Below are 26,409 nucleotides of genomic sequence, written 5' to 3'. Positions count from 1 at the left end.
GGAAGGGAGTGTGACTGTGGGATAGCAGATATAGTAGGGAGAGATGGTGCCTATAGTAACAGTGGGATAATAGTCTCTGGGAAGGGAGTGTGACTGTGGGATAGCAGATATAGTAGGGAGAGATGGTGCCTATAGTAACAGTGGGATAATAGTCTCTGGGAAGGGAGTGTGGCTGTGGGATAGCAGGTATAGTAGGGAGAGATGGTGCCTATAGTAACAGTGGATAATAGTCTCTGGGAAGGGAGTGTGACTGTGGGATAGCAGGTATAGTAGGGAGAGATGGTGCCTATAGTAACAGTGGATAATAGTCTCTGGGAAGGGAGTGTGACTGTGGGATAGCAGGTATAGTAGGGAGAGATGGTGTCTATAGTAACAGTGGATAATAGTCTCTGGGAAGGGAGTGTGACTGTGGGATAGCAGGTATAGTAGGGAGAAATGGTGTCTATAATAGCAGTGGGATAATAGTCTCTGGGAAGGGACTGTGGGATAGCAGGTATAGTAGGGAGAGATGGAGCCTATAGTAACAGTGGATAATAGTCTCTGGGAAGGGAGTGTGACTGTGGGGTAGCAGTTATAGTAGGGAGAGATAGTGCCTATAGTAACAGTGGATAATAGTCTCTGGGAAGGGAGTGTGACTGTGGGATAGCAGATATAGTAGGGAGAGATGGTGCCTATAGTAACAGTGGGATAATAGTCTCTGGGAAGGGAGTGTGGCTGTGGGATAGCAGGTATAGTAGGGAGAGATGGTGCCTATAGTAACAGTGGGATAATAGTCTCTGGGAAGGGAGTGTGGCTGTGGGATAGCAGGTATAGTAGGGAGAGATGGTGCCTATAGTAACAGTGGGATAATAGTCTCTGGAAAGGGAGTGTGGCTGTGGGATAGCAGGTATAGTAGGGAGAGATGGTGCCTATAGTAACAGTGGATAATAGTCTCTGGGAAGGGAGTGTGACTGTGGGATAGCAGGTATAGTAGGGAGAGATGGTGCCTATAGTAACAGTGGGATAATAGTCTCTGGGAAGGGAGTGTGGCTGTGGGATAGCAGGTATAGTAGGGAGAGATGGTGCCTATAGTAACAGTGGATAATAGTCTCTGGGAAGGGAGTGTGACTGTGGGATAGCAGGTATAGTAGGGAGAGATGGTGCCTATAGTAACAGTGGATAATAGTCTCTGGGAAGGGAGTGTGACTGTGGGATAGCAGGTATAGTAGGGAGAGATGGTGCCTATAGTAACAGTGGATAATAGTCTCTGGGAAGGGAGTGTGGCTGTGGGATAGCAGGTATAGTAGGGAGAGATGGTGCCTATAGTAACAGTGGGATAGCAGGTATAGTAGGGAGAGATGGTGCTTATAGTAACAGTGGATAATAGTCTCTGGGTAGGGAGTGTGACTGTGGGATAGCAGGTATAGTAGGGAGAGATGATGCCTATAGTAACATTGGGATTATAGCCTTTTTTATGACACTAAGCCAAACAAATAGAACTGCATCTATTCATCACTAATTGTTAAGATCATCTAAAACACATGCAAAATACATTACAAGACACAATTATCACTTCAAGAAGGGATATTAGAATTATTTTATTCATGTGTTTAATCCAGTAATACAACTTTTCATTATATAAAATGTAAAAATAGCACATCATTTCCAAAAAACAAATTAACAATATTCCACTGGGTTGTATTGAAAACATGTAAACATGACTTGAAGCTTTTAGAATGTGTTGTAAATATGAAGATGTTTAAAAGCTCCTTCAGCAATGGAAGTCTTAGTTTCCCCTGTGTAGAACAATCATCCATTTAATGCCATCCATCATCAAACTGAATGAGATATAGTGAATAAAGTACCCCCCTTGTAAAATATAAGGATATTATAAGTTACCGAGGAGTTTCATGACCATATAAAAACACGAGGCCGAAGGCCGAGTGTTTTTATACAGGTCATGGAACTCCGAGGCAACTTCTAATACCCTCATATTTTGCAACTGGGGGTACTTTATTTATTATAATACACAAATTTCAGTGAGTCATGTGACAGAAATGACATCACTACTCACCGTTTATAACTGATGACATCAGAACTCACCGTTTATAAGGATATAATTTACAAGATATTCATAGCTGTTGTGTATTATATATGAATACACCGCGAGTAAATTAGATATAAAAAAACAAAAATGTTAGAGTTGAATTGGAATTTAGAATCTATTTCTGTACCTGTACAGAAACCCAACAGTGGAAAAATAATTCCGAATAAGAGCCTAGCTGAATATAGAAAACATTTCTATTTTTAAATAGCAATAGTAAACATGTATAAACTAATTTAAAGGAGAACTAAACCCTAAAAATGAATATAGCTAAAAATGCCATATTATATATAATAAACTTACTGCACCAGCCTAAAGTTCCAGCTTCTCAATAGCAGCAATGATCCAGGACTTCAAACTTGTCACAGGGGGTCACCGTCTTGGAAAGTGTCTGTGACACTCACATGCTCAGTGGGCTCTGAGTGGCTGTTGAGTAGCTAAGCTTTGGGGTCGTCACTAATTATCCAGCAGAAAATTAGGTTCATCTGCAATAAAGGATTATTATTATAAGGCTGATTATTAAATTCTGATGCTAATTGCACTGGTTTCTGTGTTGCCATGTAGTAATTATCTGTATTAATTACTAATCAGCCTTATATTGTGACATTTCTATTCTATGTGTACTGTATATTGTGAGTGGGTCCCTAAGCTCAGTAAGTGACAGCAGCACAGAGCATGTGCAGTGAATCAGCAGAAAAGAAGATGGGGAGCTACTGGGGCATCTTTGGAGACACAGATCTTTACTGCTAAAGGGCTGTGGTTGCCTTGGGCTGGTACAGAAGCACAAAACATAATGTACAACATTTCTAGATACTTCTTTAGTTAAGCTTTAGTTCTCATTTAAAGCTGGCCATACATTAATGGTCTGCTTGGCAATCTTGTCAAATGAATGGATCTGTCACCAATATGCCTGACTTGAATTGGACAATATCAGGCTGATCCAATCGTTTGGTCACATTGGATTAAATACGGCATCAATGCACAGGTACATTCCTCGATCCTGTGGAAAAACAAAACTGCTCGATTGATCTCTGCCTTATTTCCAGCCAGATAAAAGTTGCGTGGGCCCGTTGGCTGTTCCTATACATGGCCAATAAAACTGCTGAATCAGTCCCTAAGTCTTGTATATGGCACCTTATGTTTATGTTACAAGTCCCCTGTTAGATGGTGTGGCCGTAGTCCGTAGCATTCCTTATAGAGAAGGCTTCACACTGGTGCTGGGGTGGGCTGATTGTGTATACAGCCTGGACAACAATGTAAAGACTCGTGAACAAAAAGGTCACATTCTATGCAGAAGACACACTGACAGACGGTGCAGACATAAACCTGCAATGAGAATTAAGAATAAACCAGTGTTAATTAAGAGCACATCACAAACACATTTTATTTCTGTTCAAATGTTTTTCCTGTGATCCCCTGCGTTGCGCTTTCTTCCGCTTTTATGTAGCCCAGGCTTTTTATACCTATGGGTTGTCACACTGTTTAGAGTGGGTCCCGCTGATAAAATGTAATTCAGTTATAGAGAATAGTAGTTCAGAAGTAAAATGTTAATTCAAGTTTAAAGGGATACTATCATGGGGAAATTTTTTTTTATCAAAATGAATCAGTTAATAGTGCTGCTCCAGCAGAATTCTGCACTGAATCCATTTCTCAAAAGAGCAAACAGATTTTTTTATATTCAATTTTGAAATCTGACATGGGGCTAGACATTTTTTCAATTTCCCAGCTGCCCCAAGTCATGTGCTCTGATAAACTTCAATCACTCTTTACTGCTGTACTGCAAGTTGGAGTGATATCACCCCCTCCCTTTTCCCCCCCAGCAGCCAAACAAAAGAACAATGGGAAGGTAACCAGATAGCAGCTCCCTAACACAAGATAACAGCTGCCTGGTAGATCTAAGAACAACACTCAATAGTAAAAACCCATGTTCCACTGAGACACATTCAGTTACATTGAGAAGGAAAAACAGCAGCCTGCCAGAAAGCATTTCTCTCCTAAAGTGCAGGCACAAGTCACATGACCAGGGGCAGCTGGGATATTGACAATATGTCTAGCCCTATGTCAGATTTCAAAATTGAATATAAAAAAATCTGTTTGCTCTTTTGAGAAATGGATTTCAGTGCAGAATTCTGCTGGAGTAGCACTATTAACTGATGTGTTTTGAAAAAAACATGTTTTCTGATGACAGAATCCCTTTAACAGGGGGTTTAAAGAAAAATAAATAAGCCCCTCCCACACCATTTCTAATATCGTCACTGATTTAAATGCACTGGTGATCTGGAACATGGGAATAATGCATATGAAATGGGGTCCCTTTTCTGTAAAGCTGTGCAGTATACATAAATGTCCAGCTAAAAAAACAACAATATTTTAATCATCTTTCTAAAAGAAAAAGTAATTTAATCCAAGATGCATCCGTATGGAACCTACCTGCTGGTCTTTAAGCTCTCCATCACACCCACGGCAATACCTTAAATATTAAAGGCAAAGGATAATTTTAAAATTAAAAAGTAGGTAAATTGTTCACCATTTCAGTGCTATTATATGGAGATTGTTTTCACAGAACAAGCATTTCATCTCTCTACTTACTAGTGCACACTTATGGGCAGATTTATCAATTGTCAAATTTCGAATTGATGTGAATTTTCTTTACTCTAATAAATTCTAATATACTCACAACTCAAAATGGAGGTTATTTATAAAAAACGTGAACGTCTAAAATTGTTTCCTATTCAAATCGGATACAAAAGTGGAATCGAATCGAATTGAATGTCAGGAAGGCAATTAACATATTCAAATGGGTCAATGGATTTCTGCCATTGAATTTTAAATTAACTCCGCAGGTTTCAGGTGGCGGATATTTCAATTAGAACGGTTTCCATGGTCGCGGTGTGAAAAATCTCACATTCGAATTTGAATGGGTTTCGAATTTACTATTCGACCGTTAATAAATCTGCCCCTTAAAGGAGAACTAAAGCCTAACTAAAGAAGTAGGATAAAAATGTTGTACATTATGTTTTGGGGTTTTGTACCAGCCCAAGGCAACCACAGCCCTTTAGCAGGGAAGATCTGTGTCTCCAAAGATGCCCCAGTAGCTCCCCATCTTCTTTTATGCTAATTCACTGTACATGCTCTGTGCTGCTGTCACTTACTGAGCTTAGGGACCTACTCACAATATACAGTACACATAGAATAGAAATGTCACAATATAAGGCTGATTAGTAATTAATACAGATAATTACTACATGGCAGCACAGAAACCAGTGCAATTATCATAATTTAATAATCAGCCCTGTAGCATCAGCTTATATTACAGACAAACCTCATTTTCTGCTGGATAATTAGTGACAACCCCTAAGCTTAGCTTCTCAACAGCTGCTCAGAGCCCACTGAGCATGTGAGTGTCACAGACACTTTCCAAGATGGTGACCCCCTGTGACAAGTTTTGAAGTCCTGGATCATTGCTGCTATTGACAAGCTGAAACTTTAGGCAGGTGCAATAAGTTCAGTATATAAAATATGTAATTTTTAATTAACACATTAATTTTTAGGGTTTAGTTCTCCTTTACTTGACAATTAGAACTGCTCCAATTTCAGCTCAGTCACTTTCCTAGGCAATTATTTAAATGATTACCTTTCTCCGTCATATTCTTCAAGTCTGATTTCTTTAAAAGCATCCAGAGGAAACAAATGGTGGTATGAACGCGCCAAGTGTGGAGCAGACACCAGCGTGAGACCTAAAAGAATACGTCGGGGGTTAAGAAGTGGGACACCACGAGGAATACTAAAATTCATTTGAACATTGCAATAGTCAGAGTCAACCACAACAACATGTTTATTACGGAGTTACATTTAATCAGCAGGCACAGTCCTCGGATAGATTGGATGTTTACTTACGACAGACTTTGCATTCTACAGGAAGTTCAGAGTACTTTGCTTTACACTGAGGACAGAAGTAGCCACCTAATGTCAGGCCTGGCTCGCTGGTATTATCCAAATGACTAGAAATGAATAAGAAAGAATGGCCTTTACTAGCACTGCAGATAAATGATGTCAAACATACAAGATGATTGTGCAGCCAGAGTGTAGGTTACACAGAGCTCCTGTACTTGTAGAATTGCAGGACATCTCTAAACACTGATTCAAGATATTAGCAAAATATTTTGATACCAACTGATCTTGCATTCTGGTTCTAGGTAGTAAATAAAGCAAATGCAAACTTTGGCAAGTGAGTTAATATGCAAGAAAAAGAAAGCAACCTCCACAGACTGACACGAATGTTCCCAAATGCAAAGGAAGAAAATGAAATGTTAGAAAACAAGGAACTCTAGAAAGTTTGAGGATGAAGATGACCTGGCAATGTTTAATGTGCCTTAAAGGGATCCGGTCATTAGAAAATATGTTTTTTTCAAAACGCACCAGTTAATAGTGCTACTCCAGCAGAATTCTGCACTGAAATCCATTTCTCAAAAGAGCAAACAGATTTTTTTATATTAAATTTTGAAATCTAACATGGGGCTAGACATTTTGTCAGTTTCCCAGCTGCCCCTGGTCATGTGACTTGTGCCTGCACTTTAGGAGAGAAATGCTTTCTGGCAGGCTGCTGTTTTTCCTTCTCAATGTAACTGAATGTGTCTCAGTGGGACATGGGTTTTTACTATTGAGTGTTGTTCTTAGATCTACCAGGCAGCTGTTATCTTGTGTTAGGGAGCTGCTATCTTGTTTCCTTCCCATTGTTCTTTTGTTTGGCTGCTGGGGGGAAAGGGAGGGGGTGATATCACTCCAACTTGCAGTACAGCAGTAAAGAGTGATTGCCGTTTATCAGAGCACAAGTCACATGACTTGGGGCAGCTGGGAAATTGACAATATGTCTAGCCCCATGTCAGATTTCAAAATTGAATATAAAAATATCTGTTTGCTCTTTTGAGAAATGGATTTCAGTGCAAAATTCTGCTGGAGCAGCACTATTAACTGATTCATTTTGAATTTTTTTTTCCCATGACAGTATCCCTTTAAATATGCAGACAGGTCCTCCAATGAGAAGCAATTCTGCATTCCTAGTGCACCACTTAGCCACTATCTTCAATTACAGCACATGATCTTCAAGCACAATAAATAGTAGTACATTTTGCTTTTGAGAGCCTCTAGAAATGGCCCTGTATAAGCATGGAGCAGTTTACATTGATTGCATGCAATAAACTGCAAAATAAAAATGAATACAACAAAACAGATCTAGAGTAAATTCCATTTTAGAAATCAATACATTGAAAAGAAGATGTATACTTACGCCATACTAAAAGATGGCTTTGCATCCTGATCGGAGAGACAACCCATTGTATGCTGTGGAAAACCTAAACGAAAGAAAACGTTCCAGATGGAGTAAAGAAAAACATCAAACAGCTTCATAAGGAAATTTTCTCTTACGTGATCATTTTTTGTGGTTTTTAATAAGGATACACCAAATCCACTATTTGGGATTTGGCCGAATCCTTGGTGAAAGATTCGGCCAAATACGGAACCGAATCCTAATTTGCATATGCAAATTAGGGCCAGGAAAGGAAAAAGTGGGAAAAACTTCTTTTGTGACGAAAAGTCATGTGATTTCCCGCCCGACCCCTAATTTACATTTGCAAATTAGGATTCAGATTTGGTTGGGCCTGGCACAAGGATTAGGCCGAATCCAAAGCCTGCTGAAAAAGGCAGAATCCTGACCGAATCCAGAACCAAATCCTGGATTCGGTGCATCCCTAGTTTTTAGGGATGCACCGAATCCAGGATTTGGTTCGGGATTCGGCCTTTTTCAGTAGGATTCAGATTTGGCGAATCCTTCTGCCCGGCCAAACCGAATCCTAAACCTAATTTGCATATGCAAATAAGGAACGGGGGGAAACTGCGTGACTTTTTGTCACAAAACAAGGAAGTAAAAAAATGTTTTACCCTTCCCACTCCTAATTTGCATATGCAAATTAGAATTTGGATTTGGTATTCGGTCGAATCCTTCATGAAGGATTCGGGGGTACGGCCGAATCCAAAATAGTGGATTCAGTGCATCCCTACTAGTTTTTAATAATAAAGTATTCATTCCAAAACCTACCCATGCGTATAAGTGAACATTCAGAAGAGCTGCTTGCTGGTGGAGGGATCACATGGTGCATCAGGAGTTCCTTGTAGTGGCTTTCATCCAGAATTACATGATAGACTCCTATTAAAGGAGAAGGAAAGTTAAGTAAAATTAAAAGTAAGCTTTATCAGAAAGATCTATATAAAGACACCAGTAAACCCTCAAAGTAATGCTGCTCTGAGTCCTCTGTCAAAAGTAACACAGCATTTCTTTCCTTATTGTGTACAATAGTATCAGACTTCATGTTTTCAGCATAAACCTCCAGGGCTTGAGCATGCTCAGTTTGCTCCTCTCCTCCCTGCTGTAATCTGAGCCCAGAGTCCACCAACTTCTGGCACCTGTTATATTCCTCAAGGAGAGACTCAGGTATGAACTTTTTCAACCCAATTTAACTATGTAACTATGTAAGTGATGCCACAGCAAGCTAATATGGCAGCTGCTATCCTAAACAGCGACAGTGTCTAGAGCCGTCCACTCAGGAATGGAAAAGCATTCTAAAATAAAAATGGCATTCTAACTTGCATTGGTGTGGCTAATCTATTGGTAATAAACTGTTTTGGTACACCATAAAAAAAAAACAAAAAAAAAAACACATATTGAACAAATCACTCACAATGACATAGAAAAACAGTAAACATTAGTGCAATAGCACATGAAACCATTCTGGTTTTTTTTTCTCCATTAAACAACTCTGCAGGTGGATGAGAAAAATCAGCAAATGATATTAAATGCCAGGATCGCACAACATTCAGAATTGCTCCCCGGGCATGTCAGGGAATGATTATTTACTGGAATCACAACATCAGCATATGAGAGGGTACACCAGTCAATTGCCTTTCAAATTAGGGATGCACCGAATCCAGGATTCAGTTCAGGATTCGGCCGAATCCTTCTGCCCAGCCAAACGGAATCCTAATTTGCATATGCAAATTAGGGGCGGACAGGGAAATCGCGTGACTCTCACAAAACAGGGAAGTAAAATATGTTTTCCCCTTCCCACCCCTAATTTGCATGTGCAAATTAGGATTTGGTTCGGTATTCGGCCGAATCCTTAGTAAAGGATTCGGGGTTCTGCCGAATCCAAAATAGTGGATTCGGTGCATCCCTAATTCAAATAAATGTAGAGTGACTCCAAATTCCCGAGAGGGAATAATCATGCACCATTGCACTAATGAGTTTATATGCAGGCGAGTTCCAAAGGTGCCACAACAAAAGGTTTAAAAGACAGAATTAATGATAAATGCCGCCCGTCATACAGATGGTAGTTTATATGTGGCAAGTGTAATAACTTATGAAAAAGGAATGTAGAAAATGCATTTTGCACTACTTTTCTGAAGTGATCCCATATACTATAAAGTGAGTTTTTACTAAAGATATCCAATAAGGTGAATGAGCACTGTCCAATTCTACGTTCCCTTTTGAGGTATTTGCATGTACAGTTGTGTTCAGAATAATAGCAGTGTGTTTAAAAAAGTGAATAAAGCTCAAAATCCTTATAATAGGTTTTATTTCCATATACACAAATGCATTGGAACACAGCACATTCTATTCCAAATCAAAACATGAAGAAAAATGTATCAAATTTGTGTTATTCCTTTACAGAAAGTGAAGAAAGGGGAATATTAGGTTGTCCGAATTTATAGCAGTGTCTGCATTCTTCTTTACAACCTCAGACATTCACTGTATAAACTGAAAAATGTTTCAAGATTTTGCTTTCCTTTGAATTACTGAACTAATATTCAGTTGTATAATCAGTGTTTCTGAGAACTGCTGCACATCTGTGTTACATGGGGTCCACCAACTTCTGGCACCCGTTATATTCCTCAATTCTTCTGCATTTCTTGGTTTTGCATCAGAAACCGCATTTTTGATGTCACCACACAAGTTTTCTATTGGATTACAATCTGGGGATTGTGCTGGCCACTCCATAACAATCTTTGAACCAAGATGTTGCTTGTTTACTGCAACAAAGGCATTTCCTCTTCAGCATAAGGCAACATGACCTCTTCAAGTATTTTGATTTATTGAAACTGATCCATGATCCCTGGTATGTGATAAATAGGCCCAACACCATAGTATGAGAAACATCCCCATATCATGATGCTTGTGCCACCATGTTTCACTGGCTTCACACTGTACTGGGACTTGAATTCAGTGTTTGGGGTTCGTCTGACAAACTGCCTGTGGCCCCTAGACCCAAAAAGAGCAATCTTGCTTCATCATGCCACAAAATGTTGCTCCATTTCTCTTTAGGCCAGTCAATATGTTCTTTGGCAAATTGTAAGCTTTTCAGAACGTCTTGGCTTGGCTTCACATAGGCATCTTCTAATTGTAACAGTACCACACGTAACTTTATACCTTCTTTGATCTTCCTGGAGCTGATCATTGAGTCTTTGCCATTTTGGCTATTTTTCTATCCATTTGAATGGTAGTTTTCAGTTTTCTTCCATGTCTTTCAGGTTTTGGTTGCCATTTTAAGGCATTTGAGATCATTGCAGATGAGCAGCCTGTCATTTTCTGAACTTCTTAATAGGGTTTCACTTCTCCAATCAACTTTTAATCAAAGTATACTTTTCTTCTGATCAATGTCTGGAACGACCCATTTTACTCATGCACAACATTTGCTGCCGTCAAATATATTGTAATATTCATTACATTACATTATATGTACATTCATTACAGTTAATGTTTAAACTCATGATTAATAGAGGAACAAGACAAGGCTGTCCTCTATCCCCACTGTTATTCAATCTTGCTATAGACCCTCTACTAAGACATTTCTCACAAAACTCAAATCTCTCAGGTATTCAAATTAATCAAACTAGACTGAAAGTCACAGCCTTTGCAGACAATATACTACTTTTTATACAAAATCCTCAAATAGAAGTCCCAACCATATTATCAATAATATGCAGATTCGGACAAATAGCTGGCTTTCAAATCAATGTCGAAAAATCAGAGGAACTTATACTTGACACCTCACCACAAGATTGGCATGCAGACAGCCCCTTTAAAAAAAGCTTATTTCCTTCTTCACCATATCAGCAAGTAAATTAGCATTTAGAAGGCACTCACCTCCAGTTTCTCGTGTAAGTACAGTACACACCCGAACCTCGGCAGACAGCCCTATCACAGATACTCGAACTTTGCTGGCTTTCAAACACTGGAAAATATAATAAAGACAATATGACTTGCACAAACATTGCATTAATAAAGTTTGAGTTTACTTTCACTTGTTGATGCCAAGATATATTTAACCTAATATATTCTGAACTTCCCCATCTATTGTCCCATTTACAAGCCCTATACTTAACCGTGCATGATTGGTATGCTATGGGGATCATTCAAATAGTGAATTGGATTTTACCATCTGTCCGTATCAGAGAGTGGATGAAATATATGCTTGGTGGCTTTGCACTACAACCCAACAAGATAAGATCCATTTATTTACATAACTCTTCAGTCTTTGTGGAGTAAAGTCTAATTTATGCCCATTGGGCTCTAATCGGTACTAGGGCTGTACAACATTAATAATTAGTGTAAACACCAGCAATAGTGCCTTACTTTGTGGCGTAAAAGTGAATTAACCAGTAAACATGTACATGTTGCCTATGCTCAGAGAGACACATTCCCACTCATCGTGTGACAAAATGTTTTGACAAACTTCTAATCTTCTTTCAATCTAAAAATACATGGTTCCTTAAAGCATGCTGCTTGTTATCTGCTATTGTTTGCGCTGGAAAGATCTAGTCATGATACCTGTTAAAGGGGTGGTTCACCTGAGTAAACTTTTAGTATATTAAAGAATGGCTAATTCTAAGCAACTTTTCAACTGGTGTTAATTTTTTTTTTTTATCATTTTAATTATTTGCCTTATTTTTCATTTCTCTTTCCAGCTTTCAAATGGGGGGGTCACTGACCCCATCTAAAAAAATAAATGCTCTGTAAGGCTACACATTTATTGTTATTGCTACTATTTATTCCTCCTCCTTTTAGTCAGGCCTCTCCTATTCATATTCCAGTCTCTCATTCAAATCAGTGCATGGTTGCTAGGGTAATTTGGACCATAGCAACCAGATTGCTGAAATTACAAACTGGAGAGCTATTGAATAAAAGTAAAAAAACTCAAAAATCACAAATATTAAAAACTGGAAACCCATTGCAAATTGTCTCAGAATATCCCGCTCTACATCATACTAAAACTATCAAGTAAACAACCTCTTTAAGGCAGCATCTCTTGCAGTGGCTGCTCACCTTTATCATGTCATAGATGTTTGTTGGGTCACAAGTAGTCAGGCTGCTAAAAATCACTAAGATCTCACGGCTGGTATGTCCAGGCATGTGTCTGTGTAAAAAATATATTCATTTACCACCTTTTTAGAAAATAGTTGCAGCACTAGTTTGCTAATAAATATACCGAAGGGCCTACCCAAAGCATCAACTAATTGATCATCACAATAAATGTAAACTAGACTTTTAAACTGAAAGTTTTACAAATTATTCTTTTAGGAACAGTATGGACAGTTTTCCTGTAAGAGAAAAACCTATTGCTTGGCTGCTGACGCATTCTGAATACAATAGAGATGCACCAAATCTCAAGATTTTTTGATTTGAGATCATTTAAAATATCTGTGGAAAATTGTGTGTAATTTTCAGCTGTCCTGAGCTTTAACATCACATGACTAAGTGTTTCAATGAAACAAATTCCAATACTTAAACTCCAGATCCGGTGCACCTCGAAAATACACACACAAGCTCCTGTGATTTAGTTGCTGGGTATTAAAAGTAAAATGAAAGCCTGGAACCACATACTTCAGAGTCTGCAGAGCGAGATTCAGCGAGTTGTACAGAGACGGCTCCCCACTGCAAGTCATGTCCACAGCTTTCTTCATTGCATTTATATGTTGCCTAGGATTGCCTAAATAGAAATGACAAGAGATAATACTCTTTTATTGCATACATAATACTGCGAATACGGTCTACTAAGTCTACTTCAGTTGTGCATGAAGCAAGAAAAAGCATCTAAAGGAATTTCCATTCTAGAAATGTATCATTCTAAAAATTATTAAAATTTATACTTACAGCATACTAAATAGCTTTGAATCCTTATATGAGAGACAGACTATTTTAAGCTGTGGAAACCTACTTCAGAGGCTACTGACTTTTAAATAGTTGAAAGTACACCTGCTATTCACACGCATTCTTACCTCTACCTGTCATAGATGTTGAACTAGGCTAGCCTTGCTTACAATCTTTGCTATTTGAATCAACTTATTTCCTGTGTTAGTATTTTAAATGCGTTGGACAATAATGGCCTAGTGATGGCAGTTACCTGTGATGTTATTGTAAAGCAGTCTACAGAGATATTCAACATACTAAGTATTGCAATATTGTGCAATTGTGGTCCATTTTTGTTGGTTAAATTATATGGAACAAATAGGGATGCACCGAATGCAGGATTCGGTTCCGGATTCAGGCTTTTTCAGCAGGATTCGGCCAAATCCTTATGCCTGGCCGAACCGAATCCTAACTTGCATATACAAATTAGGGTCGGGAAGGGAAATCACGTAACTTTTTGTCACAAAACACAGAAGTAAATAAATGTTTTCCCCCCTTTTTCTCTTTCTGACCCTAATTTGCATATGCAAATTAGGATTCAGATTCGGTTCGGTATTCGGCCAAATCTTTCATGAAGGATTCGGGTATTCGGTGCATCCCTATTAAACATTCCGGACCACTTGCCTGTCAGTTTGATCACTTCAGAACTCCAGCCTCATGCTATTCAGGGTTGGCCAATGACCCTTAATATAACCCACTGGGGTTCACAGGCTAGATCAGAGGATCAGCAAATTTATGTTCATGGATCTGCACACACACACACTAATTTTCTGCAGTCGGGGAAGTGCCTTCCTTTATTTTATAACACCACTGTTATCAACGTTTCGGGGGGTACACCCTTCCTTCATCCTGATGTGCACAGATCCATGAACATAAATTCTGTTGCTGGATCAACAGATGACCAGCACCACCATTGCTGTGTAAGATAATTGCAGGAGTGCAATGGATTGAAAACACAACTTAAGATCAGAGCATGTTTAGCAAATTCTGTTGATAATTACATAAATGGACAATTACATAAATCAGTTGTGGGGCTAGCTTTAACTGTATATTCTTTTCAAAGAGCAATATTATCATCCCAGTTTACCTCTGCTCAGTGAACCTTCTATAACAGAAGAACATAACACATTAGTGAAAGAATATTTATCCAATGGCAACAGAACACACACACACCATAATCCCAATCAGAATAGGCCTGGCAGTCCCCTATCTGTATACACTTTAGAGAATAGAATAGTATGGCTATCCCTATTTAAAAATGGAGCAACAAAAATGTCAGAGAAAAAAACAAACGTTCTTCATACCAGCAAGTTCAGTGAGTTTTTCCGCTCGCTTGTTCCTAGTAACAATTAGGCCAATCTGTGGAGTACAATAAAACAGAGCACACCTAGTTATTTATTCAGTGTGACAGGGAATCCCTAATACAAAGACACATGGCATGTAAAATAACTCAAATAGACTGGATTGTATCACAAACATAAAAGGTCAGCCTACACTAGCATTATAATGTGACAGACACAAGAGAAACAAGCAAAGAAGTATTTAGAGACACATCCTGCTTCTGTAACCTAAACCCAAGGATAATAATTGATGCAAACATTCAGAATGGCCCTCTGAGCACAGTTTACATTCATTTTCTATTTTTTTTTTTATATATATTTTTAATAAAGTTTTCACTTTTTACAATATAATGTAATACAATTGGTCTGTGCTTTTATCCATATTACACAGGATATGGAAGGAAAACAATAACAATATAACTTTAATCATCATTTGTATGTGTTACATTTATGTTCTATTTTAAATGATTTCTGAGATATTAGACAGTTTTAGACTGCTAATAGAGACGGTTTGGCTATCTGCAGAGGGCAGAGGGTAACAACCCTAACTGTGTATGTTCTATGACCTTCCTGTATTCAGTTAATTCTTGGGTTGCAGACTCTCAGCTAAGCCAAAAGACTTTTATTACAAACCTAACATGCAAATGTCTAAGAAAATGCTATAATAAAAAATTAATGTAAATTGCCCATGTGCTCAGAGAAGCATCCTGGCCAAGTTTAAACTAAATGATATCATTAATTATATCCTGTGCCTAGACAATACAGGAGGAGGCACTCCTGATACACTTTTGTGATGGCATACAAACACTAGTACTAACATGATAGAAATATTACTGAGCATGTGAGCTCACTCTATGGCTCACTCTATGGCTCACTCTATGGCTCACTCTATGGCTCACTCTATGGCTCACTCTATGGCTCACTCTATGGCTCACTCTATGGCTCACTCTATGGCTCACTCTATGGCTCACTCTATGGCTCACTGCATCCTCCATTTTTAACACATACTAGAAAAACAGATAATTTACATTTAATCAGAAAGAAAAAAGAACTGACCCATATGTCGGCACCCTCCAATCTGATAGCTCACAGGTGGTTAATAAAACATAACTTTTAATAAATTATCAATAAAACCGAATGTCCAGCCCTAATGGTCTCAATGAGAGCATCACTATGAACATTTTCATTTGAACTTCTCCAATTACCCACTGGCAACAGAATCACAATATTGTGGGACTTGGATGATTTATAAATAGTATCGAATTGATGACAATAAAGTACATGTCAGTCTTATCCAATTGAAAGATACTACTTTGTTACCTTCTGTGACTTATATAAATATTTGGTTACTTTGTTTATATATTCAGGATAATATCTAAAAGTAGCAATTTTGTGTTCTTCTAAGGAAGTAAAATTTTTTACAACATAGGTATTCCTTTTACATGTTGCTGCCAGGCACATCTCACACAATATCTTATGCAATGTGTGAGTACGGACCGTGTACATAGTATTTCAGGCAATGCACCTTATATTCATATGATAAACCTAGGCAGGAGGCCTCATGTTGATGTACTGTGCAGTACAATCCCTTTTGAGCATAGATTTTTTTTTTGGTGCTTACAGTGTAGCTTAATACACCGGACCTATAACCCATACCGCTGGATGGGAGGGTACTCTATGTGAGTGAAGGGGCTGGTGCCTACAGTGTAGCTGAATGAGTGAATACACCGGACCTAAAATCCATTACCGTATTCAGTTTGCAATATAGCATACCTGATAATTTGACAATTTTGTACTCAACTGTATATGTATAAGACCAACCCACTGCCTTCTGTTGGTCTGTCTCCCTGCCTTTACCTTCATTGTAATATAACTGATACGTACTGGACATTGGGTTTTATTGATAATTTATTAATAGTTAGGTTTTATTAATAAACCACCTGTGAGCTATCGGATGTGATGGATGGGAGGGTGCAGACATATGGGCCAGTCCTTTTTTCTTTCAGATTGCGTTATTTACTTGACCCTGCACACCATCTCATGGAACCTTATATGGATGGGAAGTGCTCCCTAATCTCTATTTGTCCTAATTCATTTACAATTAATGCAGATTGCAATCAGAACACACACATTGATAAAGGATATACCTGACTGATAGGATTTTGATCAAAGTATTCTTCCACAAAAAATTCCAAAAGCTAAAAATGTAAAAAGAAAATTTTCAGTTCATAAATTCATACAATTTTACACATACCTAATTCAACAATCTTAATGAACAATAACATCAAATGGCAAAGGTAAATTGTACATAAGAAGTTAATTTACAGTGAACAATAAGTAACAGTGAGTTAGGTTGGTGCAAGTTTGGAATGCACTAAACAAAAGCTTTGACATCCAAGTACTATATTAAGGTTCAATGCCAAAATTAATATAGTAGCTGCCTCTCACTACATCTATGTATAAATAGAATACCCACTCATCTTATATTATAAAGAAAATGCATAAACACAAGTCATACGTTGCTGTAAGGTGCAATAAATCAGTGTGCACTCAAACAGCATTTAAGACCATAAGAAAAAAACACCCTAGCAAACAGCTGGCATGAACTCCACACATACATAATGTGACTGAGTAAAGCAGATCAGCACTGTACCCCAGCAACCTTGATCTGAGTGCAGGAACACACAGCAGAGCGGAGGTCTGCCCAAAATGGTTGCTTTTGAGTTTTCGGCCATACTGCTGCTTCTCTGTGTTTGTCTGCACACAAACTTTTCAGTGCAGATCAAGGGTGCTGGGAATTGTGGGGTTTGGAGGATGCAGGCTAAGGACAGCTGGCTGTTGATACAAAGTAACAGTAGTCAGACAGCTCAGCAAAGTAGTCAAACAGATCAAAAGGAAAGCCGGGGGCTAGACTTAGGGAACTGTTCCAAACCATTAAAAATCATGAAAAGTCTGCATATTTTTTAATTGATGTATAATGCAAAGTTGCTTGAAATTATGTTTACTTTTCAAAAAGCTTAAAGGAAAACTATACCCCCAAACTGAATACTTGCAGACCAGAAATACTACAACTCTAACAGTAACAGAAAGAAGTGTGGAAGCAAAAGACAGAACTCTGCCTGTTAATTGGCTCATGTGACCTAACATGTATGACTTGTTTGGTTTGTTTGTGTGCACCGTGAAACATACGATCCCAGGGGGCGGCCCTTATTTTTTAAAATGGCAATTTTCTATTTAGTATTACCCAATGGCACATACTACTAAAAAAGTATATTATGAAAATGGTTTATTTACATGCATCAGTTGTTTTATGCAATATCTTTTTGTTCGGGGGTATAGTTTCCATTTAAATTATGTATGTGTGGAGGCTAGGTTTTAATCCTTAATCCTATAAAAAAAAATGTTGTTAGTCCCCGAGATTTAACAGATACTGAGATAAAAATCACACTGTACTGTTACCTTTAAAGTGCATGTGAGTCTATTAGGTTTCAGATCTTGGTCTTCCATTGTTCTTGAACTGTCGACTATCACATAAAGATGCCGCATCTAGTACACAAATAAAATATGTAAATCATGTGTAAGTCTAAGGCAACAGAATTACCATCAGTCCAAAAGGGAATATCTGTGTCTAAGTTTCAAAGAAAAAATTAAATGATTTTTTTTTTTTAAATTCGGGTAGTTTATTGAGTATATAAAAGTAGCAGTTTACAAAATAAAGTCAAAACAAGGAAGAACAATGTATCACAAGTTACATGTCATAGACAAAAAATATTGCAGAAAATACAAAGATCGCCATCACTACTAGGCACAACAGTTCACATCTGTATTATTACATCTGCCACCTTCCCTGAGACCTGACAGATTAACCTGCTAGAAGTTGTCTTGGGTGTTGGGGGTAAAGGTCGGTCAATTAAATGATATTTAATAACAGACGAGTCTCACCATTCCAAGTCGAACTTGACCACGATTTTCAAAGATCCTAAAATTACAGGAAAATATAAATTGTCTATACGCCATAGTCAGTCATCATATTGAGTAGGGATGGATCATTCCTGGATTGGGCCAAACACCGCATACTCTACACTAAAGATTTGGATTCAGATGAATCTTTAGTGTTAACCCAAACACAATTCAAATTCTTCTAGGACTGTAATGCAACAGACAACTAAAAACAACACTTGGTTTTTTTGCTGAAAATAGGAATTTGTAAGGATTTTGCTAAATTTGAGCATGCAAATCAGGCCTTGGATTTATGATTACCATCAACCTTTATTTATATTACGCCAACATATTCTGCAGTTTTGGAAAAGTATGTATCCAGATCAGGACTGTCAACCTGGGCCTGCAGGCCGGATATGGCCATCCAAGAGATTTCTATGACCCCTAAAAAGCTCAAGATCTCCACTGTCCTCTTTGAAAAAGGGCCTGTGAGCCCGAAACATGTCGTGCGAATGCACAACAAAAGCTTAATAATAGTTATCCTGCTGTTGTGAGTGCTTCCCAAATCTACACTATAGGGTCCTCTTTGTATGCAGTGTCACACTGGCCCACCGGGACACCAGGAAAACTCCTGGTGGGCCCAAGTGTCAGTGGGCTCTCCTGCTTTTAACGATTTGGTCTGTTTCATGTTCATTACCTACTTCTGTAAGCAAACAGAGAGGCTAAATAGATAAAATAATAAATAATAGAATAGAAAGAAAATAGTCTTGATGAATAGAGGTTGAGCGAGGGGTGGAAGAGGAGAAATAGTTTGGAGAGTGGGCCCACGGACTAAGGTTTTCTGGCAGGCCCCTGGCATCCCAGTCCGACACAGTTTGTATGGCATTAGCATTTTATTACAATCAGGCCCCCAGGTCTGGTCTAACATATGGAAACATTTAGACAGAACTGATCCAGATCATCAACTGACCTCTCAGTCTATTTTCTCAATCCAAGTCCAAATATAGAATTTATAACAATCTATAGCAGCACTAAAAGCAAACGTACTTTTTACACCTTGAATACTGATTCCCTTCAAAAGCATTTCTCCATACAGGCTCCCAAGATCCTTTTTTTTTTTTTTTTTTTTTTTTTTTATAATGTCATGCTGATCTCTGGAATATGTCCACATTACTTGCCTGTTTACCTTTTTCTTTTGTCTTTAAAAAGAATTTCATCAATCGTGGCTTTCAGAGATCCAGATTCATCTTCTTTGAGAACTTCCCTGTAGACACCAAATAGAAGGTTTATTCATGTCAAAACTAGACCAAGCAAAGTTAAAAGGGGTTGTTCACCTTTGCATTAACATTTAGTATGATGTAGGTAGAGAGTGAGATCCTGAGACAATTTGTAATTGGTTTTCATTTTTTTTATTTGTGGTTTTTGAGTTATTTAGCAGCCGTCCGGACTGCAATTTTAAGAAACCTGGTTGTTAGGATCCAAGTTATCCTAGCAACCACACAATGATTTGAATAAGAGACCGAAATATGAATAGGAGAGGCCTGAATAGAAAGAGGAGTAATCAAAAGTAGCAATAACAATACATATGTAGCCTTATAGAGCATTTGTTTGTAGATGGGGTCAGTGACCCCCATTTGAAATCTGGAAAGAACAAGTAGAAGACAAATCATTTAAAAAAATGAATTTAAAGGTGAAGAACCCCTTTAATAAATACTGCACTGTGAACTCTACCAGGTTCTTTCATAGCCGCCTTCCCAGCGCTTTGTCTTTTCTGGTTCTTCATCCATGATTTGGTCTTCAAGAGGGTAACGTTGTCCTAAGGATTCTAAAGGAACACACAGACACTAGATTAGTAACAATATATATGGCCGTGCCAATGCACTGACTGGCAAAGGAAACTTTCTGGGAAAAAACAAGAAAGTGATTTATTTAAGCAACAAAGGGCTCATTTACTACGAGACAGGAGCAAATGCTGCAAAACCGAAGCTTACACCTATTTCATGCGCAGGGTAAACTGGAACATGGAAATGAACTCCCCGCAAATGACTTATCGTAATGACAATCACTTACATTTCTGCCTCTCTCTCTTGTCCCATGCGCCGGAACAGCAGAGTGTTTGGGTTCTGCGTTTAAAAGGCTCCGGATGAAACTGAAGCCAGAGAATTAATGTTCCTAGTTCAATGGGCGTGCGCAGCAGTAGCAGCTCTAGGTGTTGGAGCGTTCTCTTGTGCTCAGACCAGAAATGATCCTGATGTGTATCGCTTGTGTATTCTGTGTCTAATTTATTCCTTCCTCGCACACCATCAATCGGACTATAAACAACTTTGTCGCCTATGGTTCTGATTAAAGGGGTTGTTGACGTTTAAATGAATGTAGAGAAGGATATTCTGTGACAATTTTCAATTATTTTTTGTTTTGTATTAGGGAAGGACCACATGGAGGTTTTCGGAGCGATCTGAGGGGCTGCGACAAAACTAATGAAGTCGCTGCGTCTACATCCGACAGTTGTGTTGCGTCGGATTAACGCTGCGACTAGGGTTGCCATCTTTTCTGGAAAAAAATTCCGGCCTTATTTATATATGTAATGTATGTATTTATCTTTTTTCCCTATTAATAACATTGGGATCAACCATTATTATTACCAGCTAGGGTTGCCACCTTTTTTAAAATGTTTTACCGGCTGCTGGGGGGCTGGGACACAAAGGGGCGGGCTGTGACATCAAAAGGGGCGGGCTGTGACATCAAAAGGGGTGGGGCCACGCCACAGACGCTAGAAGAGGCAAAAGAAAAGGTAAGTTCCAGGGGATTGGGCGCAGGCCGAGGGCTCCTTTTGATCGTATTACAAATTTACCGGCAGCTACATTGCCGGTAAATTTGTAATACTGGCCCCAGCCTTGGAAGGTATTTTACCAGCTAAGCCGGTAAAATACCGGCCAGGTGGCAACCCTATTAGCCAGGCCAGTAAAATACAATCCAGGTGGCAACCCTAGCTGTGACTTCATCCGACATTTCTATCACTTACCTTAGTTCTGTCGCAGGCGTTTTGCCGCATCGCGCCGAAAACGTCCATGTAGTCCTACCCTTGTTTGTGGTTTTTTGAGTTATTTAGCTTTTTATTCAGCAGCTCTCCAGTTTGCAATTTCAGCAATCTGGTTGCTAGGGACTAATTTAGCTTAGCAACCATGCACTGATTTGAATAAGAGACTGGGATATGAATAGGAGATTTGTGAATAGAAAGATTAGTTAATAAAAGCCACCAATAATAATAAAGTTGTAGCCTTACAGAGCATTTGCTTTTTAGATGGGGTCAGTGACCCCCCATTTGAAAGCTGGAAGGAGTAAGAAGTAAAGGCAAATAATTAAAAGATAAGTAATGAATACCAATTGAAAAATTGCTTAGAATTACCCATTCTATAACATACTAAAAGTTAACTTAAAGGTGAACCACCCCTTTAGGGCAAAGACACGCTGCTATTTTAGTCACCCAGCAACAAATTGCTTCCTCGGGCAACTAATCCCCCCAAACTGCCTTCCCACCAGCTAGTAAATCGACAGCGACATGGCACTCTGATCGATTTGGCTTTCCGAAGTTTCCTCGTGAGGCAACTTCGGATGACTTTGGAAAACGAAGCACTGCGAGTGCCATCCTGAGGATGCACATGGATGGCACACAGGGGCAGAATCGTTGCATTTGGGGTCAAGTTCATGCTGTGATGTCTAAGGTGGGTATTGGCTAACTATTCAAGTTTCCAAGAATTACCTTGTGGAAAGACAAAACGAATGAAAAACAGGACAGTTGGCAACCCAAGGTGGGATATCTGCTAGAGCAGTGATCCCCAACCAGTAGCTCGTGAGCAACATGTTGCTCTCCAACCCCTTGGGTGTTGCTCCCAGTGGCCTCAATGCAGGTGATTATTTTTGAATTCCAGTCTTGGAAACAAGTTTTAATTGCATAAAACCAAAGTATAATGCCAAAAAGAGCCTCCTGTAGGCTACCAGCCCACATAGGGGCTACCAGATAGCCAATCAAAACCCTTATTTGTTACCCTAAGGTACTTTTTCATGTTTATGTTGCTCCCCAAATCTTTTTGCATTTGAATGTGGCTCACGGGTAAAAAAGGTTGGGGAACCCTGTGCTAGAGTGACATGGTTTGGCTAGATTGGAAACCTGCTAGGGTGGATTGGGATGTGGGCAGGTGGTTGTTGTAGCACAAAGGGTTGGTGGACTTTTAAATTTTTTACACCGTTGGTTTTCAAAGTGCCATTCCGCCAGATGGCAGATATGCGCTGTTCTGCAGTTTGTGATGACCTAGTGCAGGAACTAGAAGAATTCACACGGACGCCAGATTACCTTGACAGTATAAAGGCATCTCTGCAACATATTAAAGGAAAACTATACCCCCCAAACAGTGTAGGTCTCTATAAAAAGATATTGCATAAAACAGCTCATATGTAAAACCCTGCTTCATGTAAATAAACCATTTTCATAATAATATAGTATGTGCCATTGGGTAATCATAAATAGAAAATTGCCATTTTAAAAAATAAGGGCCGCCCCCTGGGATCGTATCATTCACTGTGCACACAAACATACCAAACAAACCATACTTGTTAGGTCACATGAACCAATTAACAGTCAGAGTTCAGACTTTTGCTTAAACACTTCTTCCTGTTACAGTTAGAGCTGCAGTATTTCTGGTCAGGTGATCTCTGAGGCAGCACACAGACCAGGCTCAAGGCAAGAGATGTAAAAGGGCAAGATTTACTTAAATATATAGACCAGTTTGGTAAGATTCTTTAATATGCCACTTAATTTGATATAAACTGTTGCTTAAGTGTTCATTTTGGAGGTATAGTTTTCCTTTAAGTAGGAAATGTTTTCCACAGGGTTAAACAGAACAAAAATGGGAAGTCTTTAAAATGCTGCTTAATAAATATATATGCCAGTATATTCCCCTTATAAGCAAGGAATGTCGTTGCAAAGCAAAACATTTTTGGTTTAATAGAAGTGTTGGTGTTGAGGTGGGTAAGAAAAGACGTGCTTTTAAGGCTTTCAAGTTAGCTGGGACAGCCGAATCATTTAAAAGGTACAAGGAGGCCAATAAATCATGCAAAAAAATCAGGCAAGCTAAAATCGACATGGAAAAGGATATTGCAGCAAGCAGTAAAAAAAAACCAAATTATTTTTTAAATATGTAAATAGTAAAATGAAGACCTAAATATCAGAGGGGGTCAGCTGGTTGATGAGAACAAAAAAAAAAATCTGAGATTCTGAACTCATATTTTTTCGTCTGTCTATACAAATGAGGAAATAATTAATGAAGGTTTCCTTCTTAATAGTTCCATATCTAGTAATACAACTAGATATTTGCATGGTTTACACATGAGGAAATTCAAGAGAGACTAGAACATGTTAAGATTAACAAAGGTCCGGGCCAGATGTTATTAATCCCAGGGTACTTAGCGAGCTTAGCCCGGTGATTGCCAAACTTCTTTACTCAATTTTTCAGGATTCATTGTTGTCTGGAATGGTGCCAATAGACTAGAGAATTGCTAATGTGGCGCCGCTATTCAAAAAGGGATCCCGTTCTCAGCCTCAAAACTATAGGCCAGTTAGTCTGACGTCCGTGGTAGGAAAGCTTTTTGAAGGGTTAATAAAGAATAAGATACTGGACTTCATAGCAAATCATAATACTATTAATCTGTGCCAGCATGGTTTTATGCGTAATAGATCTTGCCAGACTTACTTAATTTCTTTTTATGAGAAGGTAAGCAGGGACCTAGATTCTGGGATGGCAGTGGATGTGATTTACTTGGACTTTGCTAAAGCATTCAATACACTGTCACACAGAAGGTTACTGGTTAAATTAAGAAATGTTGGCCTGGAACATAGTATTTGTACCTGGATAGAGAACTGGCTAAAAGATAGACTACAAAGAGTGGTGGTAAATGGAACATTTTATAATTGGACCAGTGTTGTTAGTGGAGTACCGCAGGGCTCTGTACTAGGTCCCTTGCTTTTCAACTTGTTTATTAATGACCTGGAAGTGGGTTATAATTTTCTTGTTACTTTTTATCTGTGGTATAACAATTAGCTGGTGCCCCTCCACAAAAAAATAATGCAGGCCCAAACTTCATGGGGAGACAACGACTATTTTCACGATTATTATGGCAGTAACAGCTTCTCCAATTCTTATTTGTATTCCCCTTCTTAAAAACTGTAAGGATGAACAAATGGGCAGGCCTAAACTTGTACTGCAATATTGACGTGTATACAAAATTATCTGTGTGCTTCACAAGTTGTTACATGCACTGGTGTAAACATTGGTGTATTAAACCATTTACCTTAAAAGGGACCATAAACCCCTGCTATAATCCATTTTTCACCATAAAATATCACAGCCCTAATAAGAGCTCTAGTTTTAGTTTTATTTAATGGTATGTTCTCTGTCACAATCCAACAGGCAGACTGCCAGGGACTTAACCCCTGGAATATCTAAGTGGTGGGTCAGATATCCTACAATTGCACTTCAGTACTCAGAGATAGTATCACACTCCCAAATCATATGAAAGAATCCTGCATTGGTTGTTTTACATTTGTGACACTGGCCCTCGTCTGATCTACCCATCTGTTTCATCCTCCGAGGGATAATGTACATTTGGTGGATTGCCTTAAATTGTATCATTTTATCCCTAGAGGAGATTAAAAACCCATAGATACTGTCAGTGACCACTTCCCATGGTTCTAGGTCTAATTCAGGGATACACAGAGACCATTTGGGATATGCACGGGTAAATGGGGCCACATTAGAGTGATTCAAAGATCTGTACAAATCGGATAGCAGCTTCTTGGGATTAGGATCCCAAAGCCTGCACTCGACCTTTGTACTTACCCAGACAACAGAGAGATAAACAAGAAATTGTTTCTTTTTACCCAAAAAGCTTCCATGTATTGTAACATGCCTATTATACTAAAATATATTATGTACATAGTAATCTCGTTTAGGCACAGGGCTTGAAATTGCTTATCAGTAAATACTTGTGTGTTCTAGAAAGGAATGTAGCGGCCCTGCTTGATAAAGAATTAAACAAGGAATAAAACACTGCAAGTGTACAGACTGTATGGGGCAAATTCACTAAGATTCGTAGAATCAGCCAAGTTGCACACAGGGGTAGCGTAAGGTTTGCGAAGTTGCGCTAGCGTTGATTCGCTAAGCGAAGCAAAGTTACGCTAGCGATGAGCCAACTGTATAGTTAAGTTGCCATGAAATGTAGGGGGAAAGGAGGGGAGCCCCAAAAAATTTTTCGATCTTTTTCAGCCTATCACCCATAATATAGAAAAAACGCCAGCGTTTTTTGGGACTTAGAAAAAATTTGACCTTTTTTTGAAGCAATCCCTATCTTCGCCTGGTCTGAGTTGGCGAAGGAAGTCTAGCGTAAAAGGTAGCGTTCAGTACACTGCGCGCGTTAGTGAATTTGCGTAGTTACGTCCGTAGCGAAAATTCGGCAGGCGTAAGGGTGCGAAGTAACACTAGCGAATTTACGCCAGCGTTCGTTAGTGAATTTGCAAAGTAACAAAAATGCCCAACGCTAGCGAATTGACGCTAGCGTTAGGAGCTTAGTGAATTTGGGTCTATGAGTAACAATAAGCATTGAGTAACAATTAGCATAAGGATAACAGTCACTATTTGCCAGGTGTTTTAAAGCAATGTGACAGTTTGCATTGTGTGTATTCATTCCATGCTCTTAGCTCACCAAGTAGTTTGGTTTGATCCAAGAGAGAAATTCAAAAAGGGGACCCATGTAAC

General features: G+C 38.8%; 1 protein-coding gene across 2 annotated transcripts; it reads right to left on the bottom strand.

Annotated features, from left to right (window-relative positions):
• Nucleotides 1-1,561: 1,561 nt before the first annotated feature.
• Nucleotides 1,562-20,902, bottom strand: gtf2h2.S (general transcription factor IIH subunit 2 S homeolog). Of its 2 annotated transcripts, none has more exon segments than NM_001091860.1 (16): nt 1,562-3,409; nt 4,514-4,553; nt 5,718-5,820; nt 5,981-6,084; nt 7,371-7,434; nt 8,178-8,285; nt 11,280-11,367; nt 12,459-12,549; nt 13,017-13,122; nt 14,627-14,681; nt 16,810-16,860; nt 18,122-18,208; nt 18,605-18,641; nt 19,788-19,865; nt 20,333-20,426; nt 20,672-20,686. In NM_001091860.1, coding segments are annotated over 15 exon segments (1,188 nt in total). In that variant the 5' UTR covers nt 20,389-20,426; nt 20,672-20,686; the 3' UTR covers nt 1,562-3,289.
• Nucleotides 20,903-26,409: the final 5,507 nt, after the last annotated feature.

This window comes from Xenopus laevis, chromosome 1S (genome assembly GCF_017654675.1).
Source record: "Xenopus laevis strain J_2021 chromosome 1S, Xenopus_laevis_v10.1, whole genome shotgun sequence".
In the NCBI taxonomy this organism is placed as follows: domain Eukaryota; kingdom Metazoa; phylum Chordata; class Amphibia; order Anura; family Pipidae; genus Xenopus; species Xenopus laevis.
The sequence above is the reverse complement of the archived record's forward strand: the minus strand, read 5'-3'. Positions and strand labels throughout refer to the sequence as shown.

What these genes read in the sequence shown, in the direction of transcription:
- gtf2h2.S (XM_018236545.2), bottom strand. Translation starts at nt 20,388, where the DNA reads ATGGATGAAGAACCAGAAAAGACAAAGCGCTGGGAAGGCGGCTATGAA. An exon ending in AAAACTCACTGAACTTGCTG is followed by an intron (nt 13,123 to 14,626) that starts GTATGAAGAACG and finishes ATTTCTATTTAG; the next exon opens with GCAATCCTAGGCAACATATA. An exon ending in ATGTTCACTTATACGCATGG is followed by an intron (nt 7,435 to 8,177) that starts GTAGGTTTTGGA and finishes TCTTTCGTTTAG; the next exon opens with GTTTTCCACAGCATACAATG.